The 11,900-nt window shown below is 39.8% G+C and overlaps 1 protein-coding gene across 1 annotated transcript; it reads left to right on the top strand.

Moving 5' to 3' along the window:
• Positions 1–8,183: 8,183 nt before the first annotated feature.
• On the top strand, positions 8,184–11,517 carry LOC121505216 (fucolectin-4-like). Its single transcript, XM_041780330.1, has 6 exons — positions 8,184–8,277; positions 8,572–8,633; positions 8,823–9,081; positions 9,404–9,558; positions 10,880–11,165; positions 11,258–11,517. Exons 2-6 carry the CDS (start codon positions 8,573–8,575, stop codon positions 11,409–11,411), a joined length of 915 nt encoding a protein of 304 aa, XP_041636264.1. The 5' UTR covers positions 8,184–8,277; position 8,572; the 3' UTR covers positions 11,412–11,517.
• The last annotated feature ends 383 nt before the right edge of the window (positions 11,518–11,900 follow it).

Below are 11,900 nucleotides of genomic sequence, written 5' to 3'. Positions count from 1 at the left end.
TAATGTTCTTAAAACATGCAGATGGTTGCTCTGAGCACAACAAATATCAGATGAAGTGAGTCCTATTGTTTTTATCCACTTTCAATCTTAATATTAGGTATTTCCACCATTTGCAGCAATTACAGCAGCACATCTCTCTGGCATAGTGTCAATATATTTCTTGAGAACTTCAACACTAATGTTATTCATGTCTTCTGCAACTCAGGCCAAAGGCTTTCCTTTGAATGTACAATAGATCTGTCCAGTTTATTTTACAATTCGCCCCATATATGCTCGATGGGGTTGAGGTCCAGACTTTGAGGGGGCCATGATGCCATCAATTTTCACTAAGGCGCCTGTTCCTGAGGCTGAAATGGCACCCTGCACCATAATACCACCAAAATATAAAATTATTCATCTTAAAGGTAAAAATATGAGATAAAACATCAAAGTTATGAGATGTAAAGGGTAAAATATAAAATAAAAGTCAAAAACTGAGATAAAATTATAAATTATAATTTTTAACAGTCAAAATATGAGGTAAATATAGAAATCATGAGTTTAAAATGTCAAAAATATAAAATAAAATTAAAAATCATGTGTTTTTAAGGTAAAAAAGTGAGATAAAAGTTAAAGTTAGGAGTTAAAAAAGGTCAAAACGTGAGATAAAAGTCTAAATCACAACTTTTAAAGGTCATAAAACTAAGATAAAATTAAAAATCCTGACTTTTTAAGGTAAAAAATGAGATAAAAGTCAAAGTTAGGAGTTGAAAAAGGTCAAAGCGTGAGATAAATGTCAAAACTATGACTTTTAAATGTCTAATAGAATTTAAAATATAAAATTATTCATCTGAAAGGTAAAAATATGAGATAAAACATCAACGTTATGAGATGTAAAGAGTAAAAAAGAAATAAAAGTCAAAAACATAACTTTTAGTCATAACTATGGGATGCAAAATTGAAAATATAGAGAAAACACAAATTTCTTCCCAATGTTCCCGACTTTTTATCAAACTTCTTTACTGTTTACTTTTTCTAATTTTTATGACTCAACAAGGACATTATAAAACATCAAGGTTAAGTCTACTTTTCTATACTAGAGGAAATCTGCAGACCTCGTACTGGTGGGCCAGTTATAATAAAAATATATGATCTGGTGGGCCGGGTATGACTACACCATGGGCTGAATTTGGCCCCCGGGCCTTGAGTTTGACACCTGTGGTCTAAAGTGTACTTTACAGTGCTTGGACTGCACCTCGAAGTCTTTGGCTCCAGCCAGCATCAAAAAAGGCCTTTATTCGAACCCGTTGCTCGCTCGTTAGCTCCTTCTTCACCTTAGCCATGTTCAAAGAGCAACATGTGCTATAAGACTACTTCTAGAGGCTCTGAATTTATACCAATTGGTGGTGTGGCCTCTGTGACAAAACCCTGATGTTACCAACTACTTAATGAGCAGAATAGGCCTTGTACATTCTAAAGCAGGGCTGTCCAATTTGGGGCCCGCGGGCCAACTTTGGCCCACGAGCTATTACTTTTGGCCCACTGTCCATGTTTGAATTTCTTTTTTAATTATTATTTTCCCACTGCCAGCAGTCTAAATATTTCTTTCAATATTTATTTATTGTTGCACTTCCTCTCCTGACCACAAATTAACATTGTGTTACTTTGGGGGTAGGATGGCGCTGTTGAGCTCCCGTCAGCTCAGATCTGGAAGCCCATGACCAGAGAGTGAGTCAGGGAGAAGATGCTGGGGTCAGGCTGGGGTCATGGCAGAGATGGAGCGTGTGAGGCAGTGGCACACTGATAAAAGAAAGTTTTAAAATGCTGTGAAACACAAGAAAGAAGAGTGTTATTCATTTTAAAAATTACTTCCTATGAGTTATTATTTTGCACAATTATGCTATAGGCATATTTAATTTCATGCACTGCAACATGAAGGTTTAGTTTTGGCCCGTGACCCTCCACCCCCATTCATTTTTGGCCATTCACTGAAAAGAATTTGGGCACCCCTGTTCTAAAGATTTAAACAGCTGTGTCCTAAGACTCTTGCATCACCATCAATTTAACCACGAGCACACCTGACAACGATTTCATTTGGCTTGTTCAGGGTCAGGGCACTGACCTCAGGGCAAAGAACATATCTGTGGGCGTCAGCACACAAAGTTGGCCTTTTTAATACTGTGTGCCCTTTTAACTCTGTTGAACTCTCACTGTTTTGCCCGTGCACGATGGCGGCCACGTAGGCTTACCGTCAGACAGCGAACGTGGCATCTATGTCTAAAGAATATCTGTGGTAGCAATAGTAAGCTCTGGTGAGAAGCACTGTGGAAATGAGGCCCTGAGTGCAGCCTCAGTGTAAATCTAATGAATCTAGGTGGGTAAAAGCCAGATCTCTACCTCTGTCTCCACATCTTATCTATCTTGGACCGCTGTTTGTGTAACTTTCATCATTTCTCAGGCATCTGATTGAAGGTAAACAGTGGACTCTGATCACAAGCCTCTATCACAGCTGATTAAACAATATAACAACTGGGTCATCAGGTGCTGCTGGAAGTCAGGCTTTGGTATCAGGACCATTTATGGAATGTGACATGAGACCCGTCCCCATTCCTCTATCTGAACGACTCTCTAGTCCAGATCACAGACGTCTTCATCCTTATATCTGAACGAGTCTCTAGTCCAGGTCTCAGACTCCTTCATCCTGATATCTGATATCTGAATGAGCAGCTACCTGAAGGCCCTGGGCGATCGCTGCTAACATTTCTGCCATGGCCATGTGCTGCAGGAAGTTGCTGAGGTCTCTTGCCATAACAAACAACAGCCCACGCTTACTCTCCACAGTTCAAATATTACTCATCATGGCAGGGGATTATCAGTGTTCAGCACATATTGCAGCAACTTTATTGGCATTTTATCAGAGGACAGCTTGTCAGAGAAAGCCTCCATGTGGCTGTGGATGAATAGTATGATGGACTTCATCAGCGGTTGTGTTCACTGGTGGCTATGTTCAATCAGTTTTTAACCACACTAAACATTCAGCGTTGATCATTCCTTCGATACAAAAAATGATTTAATCTCAAAGTACTTGGGTTCATCATCCACAGCAAGAGGGAGTCCAGCAGGGTGACACAGTGTCTCCCAAATGCTCAGACTGCCCCACCAATCCATCCCATTTCATGCCATAGTTTAAAAATATCTGAAAATATTCAAATTTAGCCTTAAATTGACCAGTTGTAGAATACCACATTGAAACAATAATAATAATAATAATAATATCTTGAATTTATATAGCGCCTTTCAAGAAACCCAAGGACGCTTTACAGGAACACATATACATGGACAAACTATGTGAGGGGTAGGATGAGTGTAAGGGGTGGTTTAGTGAAGACTGTAGGCTGTGGTGAACAGGTGGTGCTTGAGACGTTTTTTGAAAATGTCCAGAGATGGAGCGCTACGAATGTCTGCAGGAAGAGTGTTCCAGAGGGTGGGAGCTGCAGCACTGAAGGCTCTGTCTCCATAGGTTCGGAGTTTGGTTTTGGGCATGGAAAGTAGGCCAGTGTCTGTGCACGCGCGGGTTCTCACCAGGTACTCCGGCTTCCTCCCACCACCAAAAACATGCTCATTAGGTTAACTGATCACTCTAAATTGCCCGTAGATGTGAATGTGAGCGTGTCTGGTTGTCTGTCTCTACATGTCAGCCCTGCGATTGACTGGCAACCAGTCCAGGGTGTACCCCGCCGCGGGGCAATAAGGGAAAATGGATAGTATGTCTGACATGGAGAAAAATAAAGATATTCATACTGTACTGATGTTGGTGGTGCTAACCCCCCCCCCCCAGACAGAGCACTGCCTTCCAGTAACATGAACAATTAAAACACTGGCCTGGACAGGAATTCTCTTAACTCTTAGAATAAAAATATATACTGATGGTAAAATGACCACTGGTACAAATGACACTGATTTCTCTCAGCTATCTCACATAGCAATCACCATCTACCTGGACTAGGAGCATATATTTGAGAGAATTCCACCTAGTATTGGTCTAATTTATGGCTCACAATAACAACTCACAATGAAATAATATGGGTTCATCATGCATTTCCTGAATCCTTACATCCATGTGAATATTCCAGTGTCTGAGTTTTGCGTCCATGATGTTCCTAGTTGTCACAGACCTAAAAGATAGAAAACAATTTAGGCCAAAATTGTGAAAAAATATGTGTATCAATGACTGTTTGAAAAGCTGCTGTTACCTCATTATTTGTCAGATAGAATTATAATTGGGTTTAAATGAAAGCTTAGAGTGTCCCCTTTAAAATGATACCAAACACAATATCACAAAACACTGACAAATGTCCTTAACATGAGCCTAAAGCAGAATATGCACCAGCATCAACATGGCAATTTTCAGTAGGGGGGGGGTGGGGTGACTTCATCAGCTGATAACTATGACTCATCTACCACTCAGGAAAAGCTATCACACCAAAATATAAACTAGAGACATGGACCTTTTCAAAAATGATTACAAACCTTTGCCATCTTGAGTGGTACCGACATCTTGTCTGGCCCATGGACTATAGAGACCGCTGTAACTTCAGTTGATGGCTGCAGCCTTCCTCTCTGACCCTTCACAGGATGTAAACAATGAGAAGGACAGCAGTGGCTAACGGCTAACGGCTAACCTGTTCGCATGTAGTAGGAAGACCGTGGCATGACAGTTTTCCAAAGGAGTAAATGGAAATTAAGTGTTATGTGGGCTGTCGAGGGTTGAGTTCATGTATGACTACTCAACCGAAGTGAAAAGAGGCCAAATATCAAAGCACGATATTAATCTGCAAAGAGGAACGAAGGCGTGCGGCACTAACTTTCAATGCTAGCTCCGCCCGTTATCAGGCTAACGTCACACCCTCTCTTCTTTGTGTTCTCTCATCTTTAGACTAGTTTTGACTATTCTAAATGTAAATTTACGTTTAATCTACTTGGTATATACCGCTAAGAACATCCTAACTAATACTAGCTCAGTTACACACAGACTGTCTCGTGTTAGACTGCTTCATGGTCTACCACAAACTGTAGGATGGATTTGGATCGGTCACTTGGATCTGCGCCGTCAGTCAGATATCCAATCTATTAATTACATCCATATTGGACCCGATACCGATATTGGATCGGATTGGTCCCATCCCTGGCCTCAACACCTCTGGTCCAGCTCCCTATGATGGCCATACAGCCAGCCCGTCACCGTATGACCTCAACACCTCTGGTCCATCACTTGGCGGAGGCCAGCTAGTGGGATCAATCCACCTGACAGCAGAAAAGCAGCTCGCCTGGACAGGAGAGATGCAGGCAGTTCATCTGACGAGGGCAACATCCCATATGGACAGCAGGCAGAAAACGAGCGGACACCATGTGATGGCTGTAAGGAGGAGTTCAAAAGAATCCTACGCGAAAAGAGATGGATCGATGAAGTCACCTCGAGAATAGGCAAGTAATTTCTGCTAATTCATTCATGATGTAATTGTTTTGTTTACCTATATTTGTGATTGGGCCTTGAACACATAAATATACTGTTTGAACGATCCTAGAAAAAAGGCAGAAAAGAGGGCTGGTGTGTTAAACAGACGGTATAAGATAAAAACGGTATGGGAAGGTTTATGAGCTATGCTTATTTATTGTACATAATACATGATATAGTCAGCAAATTAGAAATAACTACATGTTAAATTCCCGTATGAACACAATTTAACAGCACAACAATTCTTCATATTAACCATTATTGTGGTATTTTAATGATAAGGTAAAGTGTATGAATGGGCTAAAGGTGATCAAATTAATCTGAACTTGTACAATTAAGTAAAATCCATTTTCACTCCTTTTTCCTCAACTATATTAATATTTTAATGGAAAAAAATAAGTGCAGCAGTGATAGGCCTATAACACAATGGCTCAGGCTGTAAACTTAGTTACATGTCTAGTTATATATTTAACAGAAGTGCCACAAAGATTATTTGTGTAGCTACAAACTACAGATGTTCCCTAATTTAAACATACAATAGTTCTACTCAAGCATAACCTTGCAAAACAGATGGACATGCCCGTTTCCTTGTTTTTCACAGGTGAATCCATCTTGTTAAGCACACGTTTGGGCCCGATTATAAAGTGACAGGACCAATCAGCTACGAGGGGCAGCACTTTCAGGCGCAGCAGAGTCGTGACGTAAACAAGCAGCAGCAAGAGCTGGTGTGGTTATGGAGGAAGAGATTAGCGTGGATGCTGCTAAAACGCCAGTTTTATCAGAACATGACGACATTTCTTTTTTAAAAGAAGAACAAAGAACGGCAGTGAGTTTTTTTTTTTTCAAAAACGACAAAAGTCGAGTACTTACATGTCTATAGTCACCATGTTTCGCGTTATTCCTTAGTAGCTGCGCACGCGCAACTCGATAACTGCTTTGTCACGTGTTTTGTTGTTCTTATTGGCCTGTAGGTGTGTTCATCTCATTAGTTGTCAAAATTAGTTGATATTAAAAAAATGGTTAAGGTTGGCTGAAGTATTGCATTAATTGGCAGAAAAAAGTTGTGAAAAGAGGTTAAAATGTGTCAAAAATGGTAAAGGAGGAAAAAGGGGCAAAAGGTATCAAAAAATGGTTACAAATGACAAAAAATAGTGCAAGAAAGTAAAGAGGTTAAAAAGTGAAAAAGTGACAAAAATTGAAGAAAAGTGGAAAAAAATTAGTAATAGAGTGGCATAAAAGGGATAAAACGTGCAGAAAAAGTGGTTTAAAGGGGGTTAAAATCTTTCAAAAATTGGGCTAATGAGGCAAAAAGGGGCATAAAGTATCAACAGTGGGTTAAAAGTGGGAAAAATGGTTTTAAAGTTGCAAAAATTGTTGAAAAAAAATGTAATGAAAGGGGTTAAAAAGTGGCAAAAATGGATAAAAGTGGCACAAAGGGGATAAAGCATGCAGAAAAAGTGGTTTAAAGGGGGTTAAAATCATGCAAAAAATGTGTTAAACAGGCCAAAAGTATCAAAAAGGGGTTAAAAGTGTCAAAATGGGTTAATATTGGTGGCCCATCTTCTTGGATATTCAGGGGTCCAGCCAATCCTTATTTATTAATATTTACATTACATTCTGAATTTGTTCTCATATTTCTCAAATATGGCTTCAGTATAAAGCTCATATATAGCTTCAGTAAGACATTTGAGAGAAATAATCAAGACATGGAAGAGACATTGGACACGCAATGATAAGACCTCTTTTAAAGCTCATACTTCATGTCTCATAAAAGTCTCAGATTCATTTCATGCTATTCTCTTTAATTCTCCTTTAAAATAACCAAGACATAATTGAGATCAGGAGCATACAATTATGAGATCTCCTCTGTGTATCCCACTTCTCAAATATTGCTCAAATGGTTTTCTCAACTCAACCTCCTTTGTCTTACTGATTTCTTGTCTCTTTTAAGCTTATCTCTTGCTCCTAATGGACCCTTAGGAGAAGTAACTCAGAAACACATGATCACAGAATGACACCAATATGAGAGGCTCAGATTGATCTAAAGAGATGAGATTGAACAACAGACGAGCAACACATTTTTCCTTTGGGTGAGACTAAAATTAAAAATAGCTGTTGAATTTAACACTGTCTCTGCCATCTCCCCCGTCTCCCCTGTGTCTCCACTAACTATCCCAGCCTTGTGGCTCAACAGGACAGAGTGACCCTCAGAAATATTGCCGTACTCACTCTTACTAGTTCTCTAGTTTTCATTTCAAAGAATGTGCAGTGACTGTAATCATCTTTATTTCTGAGGAACTAAAAGTCAAATTTCTGCTCTCAGTTGTTTCAGAATGATTATGATTGTTTGAGAACAGTTAGAGGTAAAATTTTTGTTGGCTCTAAAGGACTTTTTTTCTTTAAAGCTGTTTTTTACTCCCCAGTGGAAAGACTTTTGGATATTTCACATCCTGGTCATAAAAGGATCCAGGACCCTGACATCGGACCCTGACCCTGGACCCTGTTGTTCTGAGGCAAACTTTTATATGTTGTTTCTGGCTCCATTTCTGGACTAAAGGTTTTGAGATGAACTTGGGTAACCCTTAAAATCTAAAGCTCGTGTTGAGAAATGACAACATTAACAGTATAAATCAATAAGCCAAAATGAATGTGATTGGACGGTGATGGTTAAGTATGATGTGATTGGTCCAAGCTGAACACAGCCTGAGCAAATTATGTTTATAAAGGGCTAGAAAGATCTGGTTGGTGCTCACGAACTTGGAGAGGAATCTGACGGTTGCCAGGTAAAACTTCTTCATCTAACTCCATCAGTTTCAGAGGGCTATGCTCTCTAGGGCTGTTTCTGGAAATCACTTCTAACTTAAAGTCAGCACAAAGACGAGATGTTTGAAGTTGATTCTGCCGTTGTTTTAGTGAGGTTCCTCACTCTGTCACCTCTTTTCCATCCTGTTCTTTCTTCTTTTCTTCCAACATCAGCAGTGGCAGACTCAGCGTGCCCCACTGTCGTTCTCCAGTGCTGTGAAATTAAAAACAGAAATGAAATGCTCGTTTTAATATTTGTCAACTTTCTCAAACAGGATGAAGAACCTCTTTCTTTTCCTCGCGCTGCTGCTTCTGCACTCAGCCTGCTCAGCCCACGGTGAGCATGTGGGAGACATTTACCATAAAACATTTGATTACCAGTAATAGGATAACCTGTAAAAATCCTCATTTATTCTGATTCTCATCTGAAACGCAGCCTCGTTGGCCTGTGAGCAGAGTAACTTTCAGCAGGAACACCCAAAGGTTCTGTTAGATTATATATGAATTAAACCCACCTCATCCACAGAGAACGTGGCCCTGCGCGGAAAAGCAACCCTGTCAAACCGTGCGTTGGACAGCACTGCAGCGGCCAACAATGCCATTGATGGAAACCGTAACTCTAACTTCTATGCTGGATCATGCGCCTCCTCCATTCTACAGACTGCACCCTGGTGGAAGGTGGACCTGCTGGAGTCCTACACCATCTCCCAGATCGTCATCGTCAACAGAGGAGACTGCTGTGGAGAGAGAATCAACGACCTGGAGGTCTATGTAGACCGACAAAAGTAAGTAAACAAGCTGAAGTTTTAAACATTGTCTAACTATTTCCATGCTCTGACAAACTGACTGTAGAATTTATAGTAAAGACTGAGCATCAAAGTTGACAGTAATGTCCTGTAAAACAGATTTCAGTTAATATTACAGCTGTAGTTGTTTTACAGAAAGAGCATTTAACCGTTATCCACTTTAAAGCATGTTCTCATAATGAGTTTAAACTACAGAATTTACCTGGCAACTCTTGGTGTTTCTTTAAATCTGTATCCTCTCTCCTTTCCTCAGATCTGTGGGAGTCAAATCTAATTTTAGTTATGCTTGGTTCTTTTCCAGGGTTGCTACTATTATCGCAATGAATGCTGGTGAGATTTTTATTTACAATTTTAATACAACTGTAGACGGACGTGAGGTGACGTTAATGCTGCCTGGTGACAACCGGCTACTCACAGTCTGTGAAGTGGAAGTCTACGGGCACCCTACAGTAACCAGTGAGTTCATGATCTATAAACTAAAGTGCTAACTTAGTCAGATGACATACAATGTGAAAGTCAATCCAAAGATTGTTAATATCACCATCAGTCCTCAATACTCCTTCAGAGTAGTCATAGGTGTCTTGGTGGACTCTCTCACTAGTCTCCTTCTTGCACGCCCACTCAGTTTGTGAGTGTTCTTTTGCCTTCACTGTGTAATGGTAGCCAGGAATATTGATGAACCAGTGACTGGACCTTCCAGACACAGGTGTCTTTACACTACAATCACTGAGACACATTCACTAACAGTGAGACTACTAGCACCAGTTGTTGAATTAGATCAGTCACTTTAAAGGAGGTGAATATTTATCCTGTCACTTATTTAACATCACAGATTTTGATTTCATTTGCTTTACTTTGTAGAAATCTTATAGATGGGGTGACTTCTTTTTATTGGCACTGTATTTAACCCATCCACCCCCCCACCCCAAACCCTGGAAATTTTAACATTACATACAGTAACATTACCATGACTTTTACAAGTAAGATATCATTGGGGTCCCTTGACTAAAAATTGAACATGGATATTCCAAAGCTGTCAAAATAATGTCAGAGTTTAAATGTCTATAATCTTAAAACTAAAAGAAAACACATTTTTTTTAGTTCTGTTAAATTAAATAACTTGGACATGCCACCGCATAAACACATTTCAAAAACTGAAAATGATATTTTTTTGCTTTTACTTTGCCTCCCTCCTTACAAACATACAAAAACACTTTAAGATCATACTAATGACAACAGCATGGGGATATTTGAATGAAAGACTCTTATAGTGGGATTCTGCTTTTATTACATCCTCTTGCAGTTGTTTCATCCCAGAGGGGCCACAGCCTGTTAAAGTTAATAATATTGTAACTTAAAAACAGTTATCACTCACTTATTCAACAAGCTAGTGTTAGTTTGTTGATGCTTGTTGTAAGACCGACCCACACATAAACTATCTCTCCTCTATCACACACACCCAGCCACTCCTCTCTCCCTGTGACTGCAGTTCACACTTTTCCTTCCTCTCTCCTGTTATTTTTATCCAGTCTCATATCATAACAAAAATGGAACTAAAGTTCCGCCGGAGTTTTTACAGTAACGAGCTATTTTAGATCGCTAGCGTCTTCATCTTCATCAAAAGATCATAATTCTGAAGGCATGGTGGCTTTTATTTGGCGTGGCAGTGCGCCATGAGCAGAAACCCTGTACTTTATTCTGACCCTGCTCCAGGGTTAGGGTTAAATCAAACTTACTGTGTGTGATTACTAACCATAAGTTATTGTTCCTGTTTTAGGACAGAACGTGGCACTCAAAGGAAAAGCCAGCCAGTCATCACTCTTTGATTACAGAAGCATTGCATCCAACGCCATTGATGGGAATCCTGACAGCACATGGGAAAGCGGAGCCTGCTCTTGCACCACAGACATGATGGACCCCTGGTGGAAACTGGATCTGTTAGAAACCCACAAAGTGTTTTCTGTAAATGTAACGAACCGCGGTGACGGGGCCTTCAGGCAACTGAATGGAGCTGTGATTCATGTCGGAGATTCCCCCGACAACATGGGAGTAAACAACCCAAGGTAATTGAATTAATTAATTGATTAATTAAACTCCTCCTGAGTTAACCAATCATCTCTCCTCCTGAGTTAACCAATCATCTCTCCTCCTCCAGGTGTGCTCACATTTCAAGCATCCCGGCTGGTGAAACTGCTGAGTTCCAGTGTGGCAGTGGGATGGATGGTCGGTACGTCACCATCAACATCCCTGGGGAAACGAGAATCCTGAGCATGTGTGAGGTGGAGGTTTTTGGTTATGTCCTGAATTAGGATCATCATAACTTAGCCATCACTGATGTATGTACTCATATGAGTCTGACACATAAATGAGGCTTAATAATAAACCAATTAAAATCTTTGCAGCATGATAAAACCATTCTGTTTCACTGTGTTTATTTGGAGTCATTCTTCTGTTCTTTTTGCTGTTGGGTGTCTGAAATATGACTATCAGAGGTCGGGCCTCTGATGGAGGGTGCATAAAAGAATGTTATACTGGTTCATGTTATCCAGGTGCATAAAAGAATGTTATACTGGTTCATTACCTGAATAAGCTAAGGCAGGCCCTTTAGTGCATCAGAGGAGGATAAAAGTACCAGGATGTTATACTCCAGTGAGAGCACAGTTACAGTTCTAGTCTGTAAACCTAAACAAGTAATAGTACAAAAAAGTGGCAGTTCCTATAAGGCCTAGCTCTATAATATATATAAAATACTATATCATTATAATTAATACATAAATATTTTTATAATTTACAGTACT

Source organism: Cheilinus undulatus, linkage group 23 (genome assembly GCF_018320785.1).
Source record: "Cheilinus undulatus linkage group 23, ASM1832078v1, whole genome shotgun sequence".
NCBI classification, from domain to species: domain Eukaryota; kingdom Metazoa; phylum Chordata; class Actinopteri; order Labriformes; family Labridae; genus Cheilinus; species Cheilinus undulatus.
Note: the sequence above shows the minus strand (reverse complement) of the source record. Positions and strands in the feature narration are given on the sequence as shown.

Coding starts and splice junctions, on each gene's coding strand:
- LOC121505216 (XM_041780330.1), top strand. CDS start 8,573: ATGAAGAACCTCTTTCTTTTCCTCGCGCTGCTGCTTCTGCACTCAGCC. Junction 9,082..9,403: donor GTCTATGTAGACCGACAAAA/GTAAGTAAACAA, acceptor GTTCTTTTCCAG/GGTTGCTACTATTATCGCAA. Junction 9,559..10,879: donor CGGGCACCCTACAGTAACCA/GTGAGTTCATGA, acceptor TTCCTGTTTTAG/GACAGAACGTGGCACTCAAA.